Source organism: Salmo salar, chromosome 13, assembly GCF_965601325.2.
Source record: "Salmo salar chromosome 13, fSalSal1, whole genome shotgun sequence".
Lineage (NCBI taxonomy): Eukaryota > Metazoa > Chordata > Actinopteri > Salmoniformes > Salmonidae > Salmo > Salmo salar.
In genome coordinates this window covers 12,996,624-13,017,786 of record NC_138303.1, presented here as the reverse complement: position 1 = coordinate 13,017,786, position 21,163 = coordinate 12,996,624, and the positions used below count along the sequence as shown (strand labels likewise).

Below are 21,163 nucleotides of genomic sequence, written 5' to 3'. Positions count from 1 at the left end.
CGTGTTCCACTTCCAGCCAATATCCAGGAACTTTGGGACAACATTCCACAGGCCACAGCCTGATCTACTCTATGCGAAGGAGATGTGTCGTGCTGCATGAGGCAGATGGTGGTCTCACCAGATACTTACTGGATTTCTGATCAACTCCTCTACTTTTTTTAAATAAAGGTGTCTGTGACCAACAGATGCATATCTGTATTCCCAGTCATGTGAAACACATAGATTAGGGCCTAATGCATGTATTTCAATTGACTTATTTCCTTATATGAACTGTAACTCAGTAAAATCTTTGAAATTGTTGTATACTGCGTTAATATTTTGTTCAGTATAAATTGCTGTCGCTAGATGACACTAGCACTAACAACACATTGTGTTGCTGATGGGGTACAGGTTTTGTTCACGTGACGTAACGAATGACACGTGTATTCAAGATGGCGGCCGCGGCGGTGGTAAGTGGACAGGAAAAAAATATATATTATATTCTTCCAACATCTGTCCGCTATCTACCTTCAAATAGAAGCATGTGGTTGTGTTAATATACCACGTGAAATTTAGAGTCATGATTTAACGACATTTATATGAGCTGTCTATCGACATTGGTTTGTCAATGGTGCAGCGAGCAGGGGATGTTGACCGCGCTAGCCAGCCAAAACAACTTGTCAGCTACTGCTAGCTAGTTAGATGTCAGCTTAGCCAAAAAATGTAATGTGCCTAACTAGCTAGTTACCTAGTTCGTACTCTGTATATGGGTCAAACATGACATGTATTTCAATTGCAGTTAGACAGTTAGCTTCATTAATTATCTAATTGTGACAGCGTAGTAGCCCTTTGGTGTAGCTAGGCTAACGTTAGCTGGCTTTGCCAACAACACAACTATCGTTCTCTAACTTGCCTAGCTACGTATACGCTTGCTAAAAGTTGTACTGGAAATGCGAAGCATAGGTAACTTGTTAGTTTTTATGTGGCAGCTAGCTAGTTCGAGGACCAGAGCCCAGACAAAAGGGGGCAGTTGTCTAGGTAACGTTAGCTAGATGGTTAATGTTAGCTAACTAGTATGTGGCTGGCAACTAGCTAGCTATGCATTTCCGGGTTGATTTATGTATTCTATAAGCTTAACCAAAGAGTATATCCTTTCTTAAAGTAACTATCTAGCTGCTGTTGCTTAGTCGACATGTCTCAACCATATATTTTATATAACTGCTGTTATCCGTGTGGCGATGTTTTCATGCACTCATTCGTATACAGAGGTAGATAACTCATTATTCATTTGAGACGAGACTGATATGATGCATTGGGTTTTTAAAGTTTTTCTTATTGTTTTCATCATCAACTCGGGGTCCCGAGTGGCGCAGCGGTCTAAGGCACTGCATAATAATAATTTGTTCTTAACTGACTTGTCTAGTTAAATAAAAGTTGCATTAAAAAAACCTCTACATTTACCTTTTCACTGTGTTAATGTTTCACTGTCTATCACATAATGCTCATTCTCACCCCTCCCAGACCAGTGCAATATGTATGGTTTTGGTCATACATTCATGGCTAGTGGTTGTGTAAACACGTACTCCACACAGGAAAGGAAAATCAGGCTTGACTGGTCTGACATTAGTTTAGTGGAAGGGCCTGCTAAATGTTGTAGTCTCTGTAAGTGAAAGGGTGATGTCCAGCTCTCACTCTGTACTAATATTTGGCATGCAGTTTTGTTAATGTAACACCCTTAAGCATACAGTAAGTATTCCAGAAGATCCTGTTCATAATGAGGGGTGTTCCTATACAGTCATTGGGATGTGTAAACATAGTCTTTCATTTGTGACTGGTTAGATGTAGTCCTGGTTAGATGTAGTCCTATGTAAATTATAGTCTCAACGTTTTGTCTAAGTCATCAAGCCATCTTGGATTGTACTGTGTGTGCCCAGAAGGCTAGTAAATTTGGATTTTATTAAGATCATGGCCTTGCTCTCTCTCTCAGGTTGAAACATTAGTCCCACCTTTACATATCCCCTCTCTCAGGTTGAAACGTTAGTCCCACCTTTACATATCCCTCTCTCAGGTTGAAACGTTAGTCCCACCTTTACATATCCCTCTCTCAGGTTGAAACGTTAGTCCCACCTTTACATATCCCTCTCTCAGGTTGAAACGTTAGTCCCACCTTTACATATCCCTCTCTCAGGTTGAAACGTTAGTCCCACCTTTACATATTACATTTACATTTACATTTAAGTCATTTAGCAGACGCTCTTATCCAGAGCGACTTACAAAATGGTGCATTCACCTTATGATATCCAGTGGAACAACCACTTTACAATAGTGCATCTAAATCTTTTAAGGGGGGGTTAGAAGGATTACTTTATCCTATCCTAGGTATTCCTTAAAGAGGTGGGGTTTCAGGTGTCTCCGGAAGGTGGTGATTGACTCCGCTGTCCTGGTGTCGTGAGGGAGCTTGTTCCACCATTGGGGTGCCAGAGCAGCGAACAGTTTTGACTGGGCTGAGCGGGAACTGTGCTTCCTCAGAGGTAGGGGGGCCAGCAGGCCAGTGGTGGATGAACGCAGTGCCCTTGTTTGGGTGTAGGGCCTGATCAGAGCCTGAAGGTATGGAGGTGCCGTTCCCTTCACAGCTCCGTAGGCAATCACCATGGTCTTGTAGCGGATGCGAGCTTCAACTGGAAGCCAGTGGAGAGAGCGGAGGAGCGGGGTGACGTGAGAGAACTTGGGAAGGTTGAACACCAGACGGGCTGCGGCGTTCTGGATGAGTTGTAGGGGTTTAATGGCACAGGCAGGGAGCCCAGCCAACAGCGAGTTGCAGTAATCCAGACGGGAGATGACAAGTGCCTGGATTAGGACCTGCGCCGCTTCCTGTGTGAGGCAGGGTCGTACTCTGCGAATGTTGTAGAGCATGAACCTACAGGATCGGGTCACCGCCTTGATGTTAGTGGAGAACGACAGGGTGTTGTCCAGGATCACGCCAAGGTTCTTAGCACTCTGGGAGGAGGACACAAGGGAGTTGTCAACCGTGATGGCGAGATCATGGAACGGGCAGTCCTTCCCCGGGAGGAAGAGCAGCTCCGTCTTGCCGAGGTTCAGCTTGAGCTGGTGATCCGTCATCCACACTGATATGTCTGACAGACATGCAGAGATGCGATTCGCCGCCTGGTTATCAGAAGGGGGAAAGGAGAAGATTAATTGTGTGTCGTCTGCATAGCAATGATAGGAGAGACCATGTGAGGATATGACAGAGCCAAGTGACTTGGTGTATAGCGAGAATAGGAGAGGGCCTAGAACAGAGCCCTGGGGGACACCAGTGGTGAGAGCGCATGGTGCGGAGACAGATTCTCGCCACGCCACCTGGTAGGAGCGACCTGTCAGGTAGGACGCAATCCAAGCGTGGGCCGCGCCGGAGATGCCCAACTCGGAGAGGGTGGAAAGGATATCCCTCTCTCAGGTTGAAACGTTAGTCCCACCTTTACATATCCCAAAGGCATCTCCTTACCATTGATTTTCTTAATGTCTAAAGCAACTATGTGGCAACAGGGTCATTCAATATCAATTCAAATGAGTCAACTCTATCTACTGAGTGTTTTGGTATTCAGGTCCAAAAAGTCACCTCCTGACCTCCTTCTGCCAAGGGGCAAACATTTTAGTTCTAATCAAAGGGTCTTCTGTATAGCTTGGCCAACTAGTCCATTGACTGTTTGTTGTGTTGAAGGAGACGTGGTTGGCCCTGCTGCTGTTGTCCATGTTGCCTGGAGGGGTCCAGCCCTTTTACGTGCCTGGAGTTGCTCCAATGAACTTCCACCAGAACAGTGTTGTAGAGATTAAGGTAAGTTAAACAACCACACCTTTTTTAGCCTAGTTCTAGCCCTCTTATGTATGCTTCATCGGGTATATAGTACTCTATTCTGCCTTGGCTTGTTGTGGATTCACTAAGTTAGCATAGTTTTTTTCTGGGTATGATGAACTGTGTTATTGTCTAAGCTTGATAGATGGACTAAAGCTTGTTAGCTCCAAGGCTTTCCAAGGCAGGCTGAGGTGGATACTAGTATTGGTTGTGTAGCCTATTGGCATGTGTTTGGCAGGTCAGGCAGTCAGTCACTCAATTAAATGGGCACATTGACCTTTCCCCCCCAGGCCGTGAAGCTGACCAGCTCCCGGACTCAGCTTCCCTATGAATACTACTCCCTGCCCTTCTGTCAGCCTGATAAAGTGGTCTACAAAGCAGAGAACCTGGGTAAGAAAGCAGCTCTCTGTTCTTCTCACATGTAGAAGTGTTGATCTGTGTCTTGTCGTTGTTTGGAAGGTTTGTGTATCCTTGTGTACAGTATTCTAAAGCATTGATTTGTGTTGTCTTTGTATGGGATTGATAATGATCTGTTACGCATAAAGACCCACACCATGAACTCCTACTAACTGTGTGCGTGCGCAGGGGAGGTGTTACGCGGGGATCGTATTGTGAACACCCCCTACTCGGTACTCATGACCCAGGACAGGAAGTGTAATGTGGTTTGTGCCAAGCTGAAACTCAACGTGCAGCAGAGCAAACTGGTGGCTGAGCGCATCCAGGAAGAGTACTATGTTCACCTGTGAGTACCCTTCCTTCCTCATTACTCGGTCCAGTAATCAGGTGACTGTGTACAATGCTGTTGTAGGCTCCATGTTAATCCTGTCTATAAACTCCCACAGCATTGCAGACAACCTCCCAGTGGCCACGCGACTGGAGTTCTACCCCAACAAAGAGGCAGAGGAGGAGAAGGATTTGGTGAAGGATGTCCAGTTTGAACACGGCTACAGACTGGGCTTCACTGAGAACAGCAAGGTACAGAACCTCCTTGCCAGGGCCTCGTTAAAGCATGGAGAGAGAGTATGGACACATCCGTATGAGATTAGGGGAGTGGGAACTCTGAATTTTGCTCGTCTATTATAGAACAGCTCGTGTTGTCCGGTAGAGTTATCTTTAGTGTATGAACCTTTGCATTCTGTAGTCTCTCTACTATAGTTCTACCTACATACAGTTGAAGTCGGAAGTTTACATACACTTAGGTTGGAGTCATTAACTTGTTTTTCAACCACTCCACAAATTTCTTGTTAACAAACTGTAGTTTTGGCAAGTCGGTTAGGACATCTACTTTGTGCATGACGCAAGTCATTTTCCCAACAAATGTTTACAGACAGATTATTTCACTTATAATTCACTATCACAATTCCAGTGGGTCAGAAGTTTACATACACTAAGTTGACTGTGCCTTCAAACAGCTTGGAAAATTCCAGAAAATGATGTCATGGCTTTAGAAGCTTCTGATAGGCTAATTGACATCATTTGAGTCAATTGGAGGTGTACCTGTGGATGTATTTCAAGGCCTACCTTCAAACTCAGTGCCTCTTTGCTTGACATCATGGGAAAATCAAAAGAAATCAGCCAAGACCTCAGAAAAACAATTGTAGACCACAAGTCTGGTTCATCCTTGGGAGCAATTTCCAAATGCCTGAAGGTACCACATTCATCTGTACAAGCAATAGTACGCAAGTATAAACACCATGGGACCACGCAGCCGTCATACCGCTCAGGAAGGAGACGCGTTCTGTCTCCTAGAGATGAACGTACTGTGGTGCGAAAAGTCCAAATCAATCCAAGAACAACAGCAAAGGACCTTGTGAAGATGCTGGAGGAAACGGGTACAAAAGTTTCTATATCCACAGTAAACGAGTCCTATATCGACATAACCTGAAAGGCCGCTCAGCAAGGAAGAAGCCACTGCTCCAAAACCGCCATTAAAAAAAGCCAGACTACGGTTTGCAACTGCACATGGGTACAAAGATTGTACTTTTTGGAGAAATGTCCTCTGGTCTGATGAAACAAAAATGGAATTGTTTGACCATAATGACCATTATGTTTGGAGGAAAAAGGGGGAGGCTTGCAAGCCGAAGAACACCATCCCAACCGTGAAGCACGGGGGTGGCAGCATCATGTTTTGGGGGTGCTTTGCTGCAGGAGGGACTGGTGCAATTCACAAAATAGATTGCATATTGAAGCAACATCTAAAGACGACATCAGTCAGGAAGTTAAAGCTTGGTCGCAAATGGGTCTTCCAAATGGACAATGACCCCAAGCATACTTCCAAAGTTGTGGCAAAATGGCTTAAGGACAACAAAGTCAAGGTATTGGAGTGGCCATCACAAAGCCCTGACCTCAATCCCATAGAAAATATGTTGGCAGAACTGAAAAAGCATGTGCAAGCAAGTAGGCCTACAAGCCTGACTCAGTTACACCAGCTCTTGTCAGGAGGAATGGGCCAAGATTCACCTGACTTATTGTGGGAAGCTTGTGGAAGGCTACAAGAAATGTTTGACTGAAGTTAAACAATTTAAAGGCAATGTTACTCAATTAGTATTCGGTATGTAAACTTCTGACCCACTGGGAATAAAAACTGAAAAATCATTTTCTCTATTCTGACATTTTACATTATTAAAATAAAGTGGTGATCCTAACTGACCTAAGACAGGGAATTTTTACTAGGATTAAATGTCAGGTATTGTGAAACTGAGTTTAAATGTATTTGGCTAAGGTGTATGTAAACTTCCGACTTCAACTGTAACTACCTGTCCTTCATTCTGTTGTCTATAGTTCTACCTACATAACCACCTGGATTTCATTCGGTTGTCTCTACTATAGTTCTACCTACACAACCACCTGTCCTTCATCATCTACTACCACAAGGAGAAGGTGGAGGAGGAGGAAGAGCACAACTACAGAGTTGTACGTTTTGAGGTGGTTCCCCAGAGTGTCAAGGTGGAGGGTAAGTTGAGCTGGTTTTCCACAGTGTCAAGGTGAAGTTACACAGCGTCCTGTCTGAGGTACGAACGGTTTATTCCAGCCAAATAAACACAGAGACAAGCGTTAGATAATACAGCCTTTGTTTCAATCCTTCCCCTCCTATTTGTTAATTGTCTCTGTCTGGATCCTTCTGCAGACCTGAAGGCTGACGATAAGGGGCTGTGTACCCTGCCCGAGGCCACTAGCTCAGCTCCTCAGGAGATTGACCCGTCCAAGGAGAATGACGTTCTCTTCACCTATTCCGTCCGCTGGGAGGTAAGTGGCACGGCCCTTCTCTTTACGTTCAATCTTTAGGTCCCAGAGTCTGAGCGACAGTGAAGATTCAGTGAAGATTTAGTATTGTTATCTGTAAAGTGTTGAGACGTTGGATACACTTGAGGGGTCCTCTTCACTGAGGAATGTGCTTATTTATGAAGGTTCTTTGGTATATTTTTCTTTGTGTTTGTTCGGATTTTTCGTTATTTAGCCCTCCGAAAAGGCTCACCAGGAAGCACACAATGTCATGACTCGTGTTTTGTCCTTAATTTTATTTTAAATCAAATGACCACAGGTCATAAACCTGAAATACAACAAACAAATAATGACAATATATTTTTTAAGATATAATATATATTATTCAAGTAATATAATGGAAATCAAATAAGCCTGCAACACCATCAAAGGTGTGGCAAATCTGGCTTAAAACAGCACCGACTACATCACCCAGAATGCCCAGCGCCAGAGGAGCATGCGCACAGTGACTCTGCTGTCACAGGTTGTTATGGACGCTGTCACAGGACACAGAACCCATGCCACCACATGCCTCGTCCAAAGGATTTACACACGCACAAACGCAACATAATGCGGCACTCCACCATGGATCACCGAACCAAACCACCGCTATCACCACCAGAAACCAGCAGAGTGCTCCGAACAATCAGCACAATGCAAATGGCTGATAATAATAGCTTAATGCTATATAGCATCTGGGTCGCTGAGCTACCGCACCCAGCGAGCTACAAGTTACTCCCGGCTAACTAACACCGACACCGTGAGGTAAACGTTCAGTGCACAAACATATAAGTGACTTAAACATTAATGCTAGACTGAGTAGTTCGCAGTTACATACCAACGGGCTGTGTGCTCCTGATGATTGTCTGCGGTCAAGTGATTACCAGGTGCTGTAATTTAAGTCTCTAGTGAAGCTGCGCATGCGCACATAACGTAACATTTCTGAGCATCTAAGAAATTTAAAGAAATCACTCGTTCCCCATTTAATTGAACACATCAGACCCATTTGCTTCTCTTTTATATATATATATATATATTATTTATTTATTTTTTTCCTGAGTGAGCTAGAAGTCTCAACAGTGTTTTCTAGACTCCTGCCTTGATTTATGTAATTGCTTGTCTTCTAATGGAAGGTTCTCTAGACAAAGATACCTTGGTCTCATTGGGACTCTGCCTAAAGAAATGTCAATGGCCTGACTTGGCCCCCTGTTTGTTTCTCCCTCCCTGTAGGAGAGCCAGGTGAAATGGGCATCTCGCTGGGACACCTACCTGACCATGAGTGACGTGCAGATCCACTGGTTCTCCATCGTCAACTCCGTGGTGGTGGTCTTCTTCCTCTCTGGGATCCTCAGTATGATCATCATCAGGACCCTGAGGAAGGACATCGCCAACTACAACAGGGAGGATGACATCGTAAGAGACCCCACTTACTCTGCTAAATATGACATGGCTTTGGCATTTGACAGGACTTTGTGTGGCTGCAGCTGCAGGGAGAGTCTCGGTTAAATAATTGTGAGACTGAAGAGATTAGGATTTAAAATGTGCCATATGTCCACCCTCTGAAGACGAGTGTTTTACTTCCTGTTGTGTGAATTCATGTGGGTAGTGTGTCACTAAAATATCTTGACCAATGCCTATCTTCGCTAGGAGGACACCATGGAGGAGTCAGGCTGGAAGAACGTCCATGGTGACGTGTTCAGACCTCCACAGTATCCCATGATCCTCAGCTCTCTGCTGGGCTCAGGCATACAGCTCTTCTGCATGATCCTCATCGTCATCTGTGAGTGTGCTGTAAACAGACTTCTAGAACCTCGTTTCAAAAGCACTCTTATCTACCAACTGCCATTTTCATCGAGGAATTGTAATCGCTGGATATGGTCCATCCACCACAACTGGAGATGAAAGTGTGGTAGCCTGTGTGTCTCTGTGACGTGGGGCTGAAGCTGTTGTGTTTTCTGTCCTGTAGTCGTGGCCATGTTGGGGATGCTCTCTCCTTCCAGTAGAGGGGCCTTGATGACCACTTCCTGCTTCCTGTTCATGTTCATGGGGTAAGACAAGAGAGAGTCACCCTCCTTATGTCTCAGGCCGAATCCCAAATGGACCCCTATGCACTTGTGGAGATTTGATTGGTATAAGCGATATGGTGAAACTTCCACCTAGCCTATCAGAGATGCGGCATGGTTGAGCGATTTACCATATTGCTTACACCGAACACATCCTCTCAGATCTCCACAAGGTAACAGGGCCTAGGTGTCTGTTTGTGATTGGGCCTCTGGCTGTGCTCTGTGTGCTGTCTATACACTGGGAGAGGCATCAATAGGACTGTTTTCGCTTCCAGTGTGTTCGGTGGATACTTTGCTGGCAGACTCTACCGCACGCTGAAAGGTCATCGGTGGAAGAAGGGTGCTTTCTGTGTGAGTATTTCAAATGAACACTATCAATGACTAATGGCATATTATTTCTAATCAAACTTAGTGTCCGGTTGCCCTACTATTCATGTGTTTCTGCTCTGCCTGCAGACGGCCACTCTGTACCCGGCTGTGGTCTTCTGCATCTGCTTCGTCCTCAACTGTTTCATCTGGGGAGAGCACTCGTCTGGAGCTGTGAGCTAGCTAGTCTCCTACATATAGGCCCACTGTATAGCAACACATTCACTGTCTATAGAACCACTGTATAGGACCACTGTATAGCAACACATTCACTGTCTATAGGACCACTGTATAGCAACACATTCACTGTCTATAGGACCACTGTATTTGACCCAGAGAGGGCCATTGGTTTTTCACACGAGACATAGAAAATATGTAAAATCCACATGCTTTACAATTATACACAATGATCCGGAATACACATGTTCACTGAAATAGCATCAACACATTGTCTATCACCCTCAGAACAAGGACAGATGTTGGTGTGGACTATATCAACCTGTGACGTCTTCTTCCCTCCTCAGGTCCCCTTCACCACCATGCTGGCTCTACTCTGCATGTGGTTCGGTATCTCCATGCCGCTGGTCTACTTGGGCTACTACTTTGGCTTCCGCAAGCAGCCTTACGATAACCCCGTCCGCACCAATCAGATTCCTCGCCAGGTGCCTGAGCAGCGCTGGTACATGAACAAGTTTGTGGGGTGAGTTTCCTGTCAAGCCTACCTACTGATCTGCAGCAATCCATGTATACTCGTATTTTCGTGTAGACCGTCTTCTCATATTCGGTCGTAGAAGTTCATTAAACAGTAGTTTGGATTAAGTGGTTTTTTTTTGTTTTTTTTTAACACTTTCTCTTTCCCTTCTCAAAGAATTCTGATGGCTGGGATTCTACCGTTTGGTGCCATGTTCATTGAACTCTTCTTCATTTTCAGTGTGAGTAGAAGTCCTCTCCTATTAGCCTGTTGGAATATGAATTTCTGCCGTTTAACTGTAGCAGATACATTTTGTTTCTATCATTTCTTATGACTGACAAGAACTTTTGAACATCACGTCAGCAGTTACTAACCTCAATTCGGACTTTGACTCATCTGCCCTGGGTTCTTTGTGTACCGCTGGCCCAGTCTTTGGGCCACCCAAGAGGAGAAACGGGCGGGACAAAAGGCAGGAGAGCGGTATCCTGTTGAGACTAAGACAAAGTAAAACGGGCCACCGCTGTATTCAGTCACTTGATAATAAAATGGATGACCTCCGATCATGGATCTGCTAACAACAGGACTCTCATAACAGCAATATGTTTTTCTGAAGATAGCCAGGGGGTATCCAAGTCGATGGATTCTCCATTCACCGAGCAGACAGGAGATTGGATTCCGGGGAGTCCAGAGGGGAAGTCTCTTCAACAACAAATGGTGTGTTCTAGAGCTGCACCATTGAGAGCATGTTGACTGGCTGCATCACCGCTTGGTATGGCAACTGCTTGGCGTCTGTCTGCAAGGCGCCACAGAGGGTAGTGCGTGCAGCGCAGTACATCACTGGGGCTGAGTTCCCTGCCATCCAGGACCTCTGTACCAGGTGGTGTAAAAGGAAGGCCCTAAAAATTGTCAAAGACTCCAGCCAACCAAGTTCCAATGGCACGTTGTTAGCTAATCCAAGTTTATCATTTTAAAAGGCTAATTGATCATTAGAAAACCCTTTTGCAATTATGTTAGCATAGCTGAAAATTGTTGTTCTGATTGAAGAAGCAATAAAACTGGCCTTTAGACTAGTTGAGTATCTGGAGCATCAGCATGGCCATAAACAAAGAACTTTCTTCTGAAACTCAGCAGTCTATTCTTGTTCTGAGAAATGAAGGCTATTCCATGCGAGAAATTGCCAAGAAACTGAAGATCTCGTACTACGCTGTGTACTACTCCATTCACAGAACAGCGCAAACTGGCCCTAACCAGAATAGAAAGAGTGGGAGGCCCCGATGCACAACTGAGCAAGATGACAAGTACATTAGTTTAGTTTGAGAAACATACGCCCTCAACTGGCAGCTTCATTAACTAGTACCTGCAAAACACCAGTCTCAACGTCAACAGTGAAGAGGTACTCCGGGATGCTGGCCTTCTAGGCAGAGTTGCAAAGAAAATGCCATATCTCAGACTGGCCAATAAAAATAAAATATTAAGATGGGCAAAAGAACACAGACACTGGACAGAGGAACTCTGCCTAGAAGGCCAGCATCCCGGAGTCACCTCTTCACTGTTGACGTTGAGACTGGTGTTTTGCGGGTACTATTTAATGAAGCTGCCAGTTGAGGACTTGTGAGGCGTCTGTTTCTCAAACTAAACACTCTAATGTACTTGTCCTCTTGCTCAGTTGTGCATCGGGGCCTCCCACTCTTTCCATTCTGGTTAGGGCCACTTTGTGCTGTTCTGTGAAGGGAGTAGTACACAGCGTAGTATGAGATCTTGAGTTTCTTGGCAATTTCTCGCCTTCATTTCTCAGAACAAGAATAGACTGAGTTTCAAAAGAAAGATTTGTCCTGGCCTGAGCCTGTAATCGAACCCACAAATGCTGATTCTCCAGATACTCAGCTAGCCTAAATAAGGCCAGTTTTATTGCTTCTTTAATCAGAACATCAGTTTTCAGCTGTGCTAACATAATTGCAGAAGGGTTTTCTAATGATCAATTAGCCTTTTTAAAATGATAAACTTGGATTAGCTATCACAACGTGTCATTGGAACACAGGAGTGATGGTTGCTGTTAATGGGCCTCTCTACGCCTATGTAGATATTCCATAAAAAAATCAGCCGTTTCCAGCTACAATTGTTAATGTTGTAAATGACTATGTCTACACTGTATTTCTGATCAATTTGATGTTATTTTAATGGACAAAAACGTGCTTTTCTTTTAAAAACAAGGACATTTCTAAGTGACCCCAAACTTTTGATTTGACTCAATGACCTCGTACCCCTGCACATGGACTCAACTGGTACCCCGTGTATATAGCCAAGTTATCGTTAATCATTGTGTATTCATTATTGCTTTTACTATTATTTCTCTTCGTTATTTTCTTTCTCTCTGCATTGTTGGGAAGGTCCTGTAAGTAAGCATTTCACTGTTAGTCTACACCTGTTTGTGAAGCATGTGATGTTTAAGATTTGTTTGGTGTGTGTGTGTGTGTGGACTTGTGCAGTGGAAGTCTCAACCTATTGTTCACTCCTCTTGGAATACCTGATGGTCAAATGCCGACCCTCCTGAGTTAAAAAAAAAAAATCTGTTTTCGTAACTGCTGTATATATTACACCTCAGGACAACAACAAGCTGGCACATAAACTGTACAATACTATAAACAAGCAGAAAAGCATGCACCCGGAGGCTGCTTTTTTATCTTGTTGCCTGTGATTAAAAAAAAATGTTTTATTCCACCTCACTAAAACACTTTATGCCCAACTTCTACAGTGCATTCGGATAGAGTTCAGACCCCTTGACTTTTTCCATATTTTGTTACATTAAAGCCTATTGATTAAATCGTTTTTTTTCCTCAATCTACACACACTACCCCATAATGACAAAGCAAAAACTGAAATCACATTTACATAAGTATTCAGACCCTTTACTCAGTACTTTGTTGAAGCACCTTTTGGCAGTGATTCCAGCCTTGAGTCTTCTTGGGTGTGACGCTACAAGCTTGGCAGACCTGTATTTGGGGAGTTTCTCCCATTCTTCTCTGCAGATCCTCTCAAGCTCAGTCAGGTTGGATGGGGAGTGTCACTGCACAGCTATTTTCAGGTCTGTCCAGAGATGTTCGTTCGGGTTTAACCTTCGCCCCCCAGTATGAGGTCTTGAGCGCACTGGAGCAGGTTTTCATCAAGGATCTCTCTGTACTTCGCTCCGTTCATCTTTCCCTCGATCCTGACTAGTCTCCCAGTCCCTGCTGTTTAAAAACATCCCCACAGCATGATGCTGCTACCACCATGCTTCACCTTAGGGATAGTGCCAGGTTTCCTCCAGACGTGATGCTTGGCATTCAGGCCAAAGATTGCTCAGGTTGGCTAAGCGTCCAGCTCCAGGAAGAGTCTTGGTGCTTCCAAACGTATTCCTTTAAAAATGATGGAGACCACTGGAACCTTAAATGCTGCAGAAATGTTTTGGTACCCTCCCCAGATCTGTGCCTCGACACAATCCTGTCTCGGAGCTCTACGGACAATTCCTTCGACCTCATTGCTTGGTTATTGCTCTGACATACACTGTCAACTGTGGGACCTTTTATATAGACAGGTGTGTGCCTTTCCAAATCATGTCCAATCAATTGAATTTACCACAGGTGGACTCTAATGAAGTTGTAGAAACATCTCAAGGATGATTAATGGAAACAGGATGCACCTGAGCTCAATTTCGAGTCGCATAGCAAAGGGTTTGAATAGTTATGTAAATAAGGTATTTCTGTTTAAAAACAAACAAACATTTTCTCTGTCATTATGGGGTATTTTGTGTGTGTGTGTGTAGATACTTTTATTTTAGAATAAGGCTGTAACAAAAGGGTTGTGGGAAAAGTCAAGGGGTCTGAATACTTGCCGAATTAACTGTATCAACACGTCTCTTTCGCCAGTAAGGGCTATAAAGTCCTAGACCACTGTTACTCAACCCACAAACAAGCATACAAGGCCCTCCCCGTTCCCCTTTCTGCAAATCAGATCATGACTCGGCAGGTAGTCTAGCAAAGGGTTTGGGCCAGTAACCAAAAGGTTGCCGGTTCGAATCTCTGAGCCAACTAGGTGAAAAATATGTCTGTGTCCTTGAGCAAGGCACTTAACCCTAACTGCTCCTGTAAATCCCTCTGGATGACATTGTCTGTTAAATTATTATTTAAAAAATGTATCTGGTCAACACTCTCAACACCATGGGACTGGATGGTATTCCAGGGTGCGTTCTCAGAGCATGCTCAGACCAGCTGGCAGGCATCTTCAGTCATTTTCAACCTCTTCTTGTTCCAGTCTGTGATTTCCCCACAAGTTCACCACCATCATTCCTGTCCCCAAGAACTCTAAGGCTACCTGCAACAATGACTACCACCCTGTAGCACTCACTTCTGTAATCATGAAGTGCTTTGAGAGGCTGGTTATGGCACCCTAGACCCAACAGAGGATGCATCTCAATTGCCCTCCACTGCGCTCTACTACCTGGACAAAAGGAACACCTATGTGAGAATGCTGTTCATCGACTACAGCTCAGCATTCAACACCATAGTGCCTTCCCAAGTTCATCACTAAGCTCAGAACCCTGGGACTGAACACCTCCCTCTGCAATTGGATCCTGGACTTCGTCATGGGCTGACCCCAGGTTGTGAAAGTAGGCAACAACACTTCCGCCACGCTGACCCTCAACACGGGGGCCCTTCAGCGGTTTATGCTTAGCCCCCTCCCTGTGTGGCCAAGCACCACTCCAACTCCCAAGTTTGCTGACGACACTGCAGTGGTAGGCCTGGTCACCAACGGCGATGAGACAGCCTACAGGGAGGAGGCTGGAGACTTGGCAGTGTAGTGCCACGACAATAACCTCTCCCTTTAGCAAGAAAGACCAAGGAGTTGATCGTGGACCACAGGAAACACCTCCATCCACATTGATGGGCCGCAGCAGAAGAATAACCAATCAGATCTATACATGATATTTCTATGTTTGCATACTGTACGTGGGTTTAAGTCTAACCCATGTCTAACCCATGTTGTCTCTGCTGTACGTGGCCCTGGTCTAACCCATGTTGTCTCTGCTGTATGTGGCCCTGGTCTAACCCATGTTGTCTCTGCTGTACGTGGCCCTGGTCTAACCCATGTTGTCTCTGCTGTACGTGGCCCTGGTCTAACCCATGTTGTCTCTGCTGTACGTGGCCCTGGTCTAACCCATGTTGTCTCTGCTGTACGTGGCCCTGGTCTAACCCATGTTGTCTCTGCTGTACGTGGCCCTGGTCTAACCCATGTTGTCTCTGCTGTACGTGGCCCTGGTCTAACCCATGTTGTCTCTGCTGTACGTGGCCCTGGTCTAACCCATGTTGTCTCTGCTGTACGTGGCCCTGGTCTAACCCATGTTGTCTCTGCTGTATGTGGCCCTGGTCTAACCCATGTTGTCTCTGCTGTATGTGGCCCTGGTCTAACCCATGTTGTCTCTGCTGTACGTGGCCCTGGTCTAACCCATGTTGTCTCTGCTGTACGGCCCTGGCCGCGCGTGGCCCTGGCTAACCCATGTTGTCTCTGCTGTACGTGGCCCTGGTCTAACCCATGTTGTCTCTGCTGTACGTGGCCCTGGTCTAACCCATGTTGTCTCTGCTGTACGTGGCCCTGGTCTAACCCATGTTGTCTCTGCTGTACGTGGCCCTGGTCTAACCCATGTTGTCTCTGCTGTACGTGGCCCTGGTCTAACCCATGTTGTCTCTGCTGTACGTGGCCCTGGTCTAACCCATGTTGTCTCTGCTGTACGTGGCCCTGGTCTAACCCATGTTGTCTCTGCTGTACGTGGCCCTGGTCTAACCCATGTTGTCTCTGCTGTACGTGGCCCTGGTCTAACCCATGTTGTCTCTGCTGTACGTGGCCCTGGTCTAACCCATGTTGTCTCTGCTGTACGTGGCCCTGGTCTAACCCATGTTGTCTCTGCTGTACGTGGCCCTGGTCTAACCCATGTTGTCTCTGCTGTACGTGGCCCTGGTCTAACCCATGTTGTCTCTGCTGTATGTGGCCCTGGTCTAACCCATGTTGTCTCTGCTGTATGTGGCCCTGGTCTAACCCATGTTGTCTCTGCTGTACGTGGCCCTGGTCTAACCCATGTTGTCTCTGCTGTATGTGGCCCTGGTCTACGAGGTGTTTGTCTGACTGTAAGCTGTTCTCCCTCTGCAGGCCATCTGGGAGAACCAGTTCTACTACCTGTTTGGTTTCCTCTTCCTGGTGTTCATCATCCTGGTGGTGTCCTGCTCCCAGATTAGTATCGTCATGGTCTACTTCCAGCTCTGTGCGGAGGTGAGACGGGACCCTGCTGTGTGGGTGTATAGATGGGGCTTTTGCATAGTAAAAGCATGGAGTGTGTGAAGAGAAGTTCAGAGACATTAAGTTCTCAACCGCAGTGGAACTGGATAGAGAAGACAGGTGGTATAGTAGTATGATGAGTGGGTCGCTCCACTAGTTGTGACGTCACAGAGTTACCAACTGTCTTGTCTGTCTCCTGCAGGACTACCGGTGGTGGTGGAGGACCTTCCTGGTATCAGGGGGCTCAGCCTTCTACGTTCTTGTTTATGCCATTTTCTACTTTGTCAACAAGGTAAACGACATATTGAGATGACGTTTTGAAAGTTATTCTATATTTTTTTTTTTGCATGCTTAGATTGGGTGGTAGCTGTCTAACAAGTTGACATTGTGTGTTTCTCTCTTCCAGCTGGACATTGTGGAGTTTATCCCTTCCCTGTTATACTTTGGTTACACAGCTCTCATGGTCCTGTCCTTCTGGCTACTTACAGGGACAATCGGCTTTTACGCAGCATACATGTTCATACGGAAGATCTACGCTGCCGTCAAAATCGACTGAGTTTGGTTTTGCTGCTGGTTTTTTGCCACATTTTCTTGTTCCGTTTTAATTTTTGTATTCTTCATGTCCAGCAAACACTGACTTCTGTGGAAGGAAGGAAGGAAGGAAGGAAGGAAGGAAGGAAGGAAGGAAGGAAGGAAGGAAGGAAGGAAGGAAGGAAGGAAGGAAGCATGAGGTGGGTATTGTGGAACAGTGCCACCCACAGGCATAGGGAGAGAACAGCAAGATGACGCTGCCTGCTAGCTCAACGCTCCCCCTCCCTCCGTTATTGGTGTCCACAGAGACAAAGTTCCTCTGGGACAGTCCATGTTTTTCTGTGTTTCACCTTGGACACAACATGGGCCAAAGCATGTCAATTGAAAGTCTGTATGTTTTAGTGTCTGCTTTGGGAGTTGGACAATCAATGACGTGCATTGGTTCAGAACTTCACTTTGTTTTTAAAATCACTTCTCTGTAAGATGTTTTAGTCTGACCTTTTGTCTCTGTTTCTCTTTCTCGCTCTCTGTCTTTCGGTCTCTCTTCTGTCTGTCGATCTCTGTCTCAGTGTGTTAGTTTATTTGAGGTTCTAATCTTTATTCCAGATGATCAGGATGGTTGGGAGGTCACACGGTGGTAATGGCACTAAGAATGATTTGGTTTAGCTGGGAAATGGAAATCTAACATTGGAACAAGGATATTACAATGTTCTGTTTTTTTTATTTTTTTATTGTGGTTTCCATGTCCTGGTGTGACCATTTCAACCACAACCAAAATCAGAATCTAAATGTTTTTCCTGGAGAGAGAATCTCTCACATTGAGGTAACCGATTGTGTAAAATGAAATTCTCCTCTGCAAATACTACTTCCATGAGTAATTAATCTGATGTGCTAGGGAAGTCAAGTTGGCTTAAGGCGGTTGAAATATTAAATGATATGGAACAAAAAAGTAAATTGTTGATGGGAAAAGTAGTATTTTTCATCTTCAAATCACCGTTCTAGTATGAGCTTTAGCCTAGGGGGGAAAAACGACTTGTTTTTAAATGGTTGACTCGTAATGTAATGGTGTCCAATGTAAATGGCTCCATGGTCTCACTGAACTATGCATTTTTTTTTGGGGGGGGGGGTTGATCTTTTGTTTTGATTTTTAACACCTCGTTCAGTGAGACCTGCTATTCTAACAGAGGTTATCTATCGGTGTTGACTATCCCTGAGCATCAATGTTTCTACTAGGATCGCCTTAGCAACACAGGGTTCTGTCAATGAGCCTCTGAATGGAGTACAGTTGATTCGTATAAACAACCTCTAAAATGGAGTACAGTTGTTTCCCATAAACAACCTGTAAATTAAGGACTGTTGTGTTTCCCATAAACAACAGGCCCAATCAGTGCTGTACAAGGTTGACAATGTGTTTTAGATTCAGTGGATAGGAATGAACTGGTTCTTCACTGGGTTTACTCTATCTGGCTGTCTTTACACAAGTAGCCCACTTCTGATATTATTGGCAAAAGAGCTGATCTTATTGGTCAATATACCAATTATTGGCAAAAGAGCTGAACTGGACTGCTGGGGGAACACTGGCTCTGTTACCCAGAGTTATAATTTCCCGCTGGGGGTTCACACCGTCTTGTAGCTGGAGTTCCTATGAAGGCTGAGACTGAAATGCTGAAGATCCTGCATGTTGAAACACTGGCCCTACACAACGGATAGAATGTTCCATTGGGGTGTTGGGGACTAAAAACATTAAAGACCTTTCTATCTTGGACACATTTTACTTTATGGCTCTGATTACACTGGCAGCCCAATTTTTTTTAAATCTAAGATGATCTGATTGGTCAAAAGAGAAAGTAGTGAGAGAAAAAAATATCAGAATTGAGCTGCCTGTGTAAACGAAGGCTATAAAACGTTATTCTAAGTGCCAGTTTCCCAGGCCCAGATTAAGCCTAGTCCTGCAACAAAAATGATGACCCATGGACCCTTTAAGTCCAGGAAATGTTTAAATACATTTGAGAGCTGAGCTTTCAGAAACATAACCTTCAGGTCAACATTACTACCCCACTAGATCCTTCACCTGTTTTTTGTTGTTGTTGATTTAAAGAGCATAGAAACAGACTGTCTGGTAGAGGTGGGATCTCGCACAGCAGATGGTATTGGGATTGAATTGCACTGGAAGAGAGGAGGGAACCGACGCTGAGAGGGAATTACTCCATTCTGGGTGAATGATAATACAGTGAACCACTGAATGAATCATACCTCTCTCTGCCCCCTGTCTCCACTCTCCCTTAACAGTTTCTCTCTGCGTCTCTCTCACCTCCACATTATCCCATCAGCCTTTTCCTCCCCTCTGCTAGTGTCTGAAAGTGTTCCTGATCCACAGACAGACTTCCTCACCTGGGCCCTCTCAAACAAAATTCCAGGAGACATTTTCTACAGATGTGCTTTTGATTGGCATGAGCTGTGTATGTGTGTGAATGACTGTCAACTATGTATGTAAATGCAACGCGTTGTATTGTTTTTCCTGTTGTGGGGTTGTGACTGTATGTATAAAGATCATGTCATTGTTTTAGCCAAAAGCATGGTTTTTAAGAACCCCCCCCCCCCCCCCCCATTTCTTTACAGAATGTCCAGTTATATAATGTATGAAACAATTAAAGTGCTGATTCGTGAGAATTTGAATAAGTCTCCTTTTATGTATTCATTTATGCCATAAATGGTTGTCTGCTGGGATTTTGTGTGTGTTCATTTTACATTCACTAGATAAAGCCAGAGTAATGCTGAAGTGCCGTTGTCGTGTTGTCTCTATGCTGTGTGTCTTGAGGGTTGGTATCAGATTACACATTGTGTATCAAAACCATTTTGAGTTAGATTTTTTTTTAAATCTATAGCACAGTCTGTATCCTGTAAAGGTAATAGTGTTCCTATTAGTGTAGGTATACATAAACTCAGCAAAACAAAAAAGAAATGTCGTCTCACTGTCAACTGCGTTTTATTTTCAGCAAACTTAACATGTGTAAATATTTGTATGAACATAAGATTCAACAACTGAGACATAAACTGAACAAGTTCCACAGACACGTGACTAACAGAAATGGAATAATGTGTCCCTGAACAAAGGGGGGGTCAAAATCAAAAGTAACAGTCAGTATCTGATGTGGCCACCAGCTGCGTTAAGTACTGCAGTGCATCTCCTCCTCATGGACTGCACCAGATTAGTCAGTTCTTGCTGTGAGATGTTACCCCACTCTTCCACCAAGGCACCTGCAAGTTCCCGGACATTAATGGGTGGGGGAATAGCCCTAGCCCACACCCTCTGATCCAACAGGTCCCAGACGTGCTCAATGGGATTCAGGTCTTCGCTGGCCATGGCAGAACACTGACATTCCTGTCTAGCAGGAAATCACACACAGAGCGAGAAGTATGGCTGGTGGCATTGTCATGCTGGAGCGTCATGTCAGGATGAGCCTGCAGGAAGGGTACCACATGAGGGAGGAGGATGTCTTCCCTGTGACGCACAGCGTTGAGATTGCCTGCAATGACAACAAGCTCAGTCCAATGATGCTGTGACACACTGCCCCAGACCATGACGGACCCTCCACCTCCAATTCGATCCCGCTCCAGAGTACAGGCCTCGGTGTAACGCTCATTCCTTGGACGATAAATGCAAATCCGACCATCACCCCTGGTGAGACAAAACCACGACTCGTCAGTGAAGAGCACTTTTTGCCAGTCCTGTCTGGTCCAGCGACGGTGGGTTTGTGCCCATAGGTGACGTTGTTGCCGGTGATGTTTGGTGAGGACCTGCCTTACAACAGGCCTACAAGCCCTCAGTCCAGCCTCTCAGCCTATTGCAGAAAGTGTGAGCACTAATAGAGGGATTGTGCTTCCTGGTGTAACTCGGGCAGTTGTTGTTGCCATCCTGTACCTGTCCCGCAGGTGTGATGTTCGGATGTACCGATCCTATGCAGATGTTATTACACGTGGTCTGCCACTGCGAGGCCGATCAGCTGTCCGTCCTATCTCCCTGTAGCGCTGTCCTAGGCATCTCACAGTACGGACATTACAATTTATTGCCCTGGCCTTATCTGCAGTCCTCATGCCTCCTTGCAGCATGCCTAA

At 45.1% G+C, this 21,163-nt stretch overlaps 1 protein-coding gene across 2 annotated transcripts; it reads left to right on the top strand.

Moving 5' to 3' along the window:
* Positions 1 to 367: 367 nt before the first annotated feature.
* LOC106566422 (transmembrane 9 superfamily member 4) lies at positions 368 to 19,774 on the top strand. 2 transcript variants are annotated; one of them, XM_014134439.3, is made up of 17 exons: positions 368 to 449; positions 3,701 to 3,814; positions 4,123 to 4,222; positions 4,418 to 4,574; positions 4,675 to 4,807; positions 6,662 to 6,785; positions 6,960 to 7,078; positions 8,324 to 8,506; positions 8,741 to 8,873; positions 9,060 to 9,141; positions 9,432 to 9,507; positions 9,613 to 9,696; positions 10,047 to 10,222; positions 10,391 to 10,454; positions 16,391 to 16,510; positions 16,719 to 16,808; positions 16,923 to 19,774. In XM_014134439.3, the coding sequence occupies exons 1-17, from the start codon at positions 414 to 416 to the stop codon at positions 17,070 to 17,072; spliced, it is 1,941 nt and encodes a 646-aa protein (XP_013989914.1). In that variant the 5' UTR covers positions 368 to 413; the 3' UTR covers positions 17,073 to 19,774. The 2 variants fall into 2 exon arrangements, with proteins under 2 accessions (XP_013989914.1, XP_013989915.1); XM_014134440.3 differs by lacking the exons at positions 16,391 to 16,510; positions 16,719 to 16,808; positions 16,923 to 19,774 and adding an exon at positions 10,580 to 11,154.
* Positions 19,775 to 21,163: the final 1,389 nt, after the last annotated feature.

Bases quoted from the DNA above. Each gene is read 5' to 3' on its own strand.
- LOC106566422 (XM_014134439.3), top strand. From the start codon at position 414: ATGACACGTGTATTCAAGATGGCGGCCGCGGCGGTG. The intron at 9,142-9,431 runs GTAAGACAAGAG...TTTCGCTTCCAG, and splicing joins TTCCTGTTCATGTTCATGGG to TGTGTTCGGTGGATACTTTG. The intron at 10,455-16,390 runs GTGAGTAGAAGT...CTCCCTCTGCAG, and splicing joins AACTCTTCTTCATTTTCAGT to GCCATCTGGGAGAACCAGTT.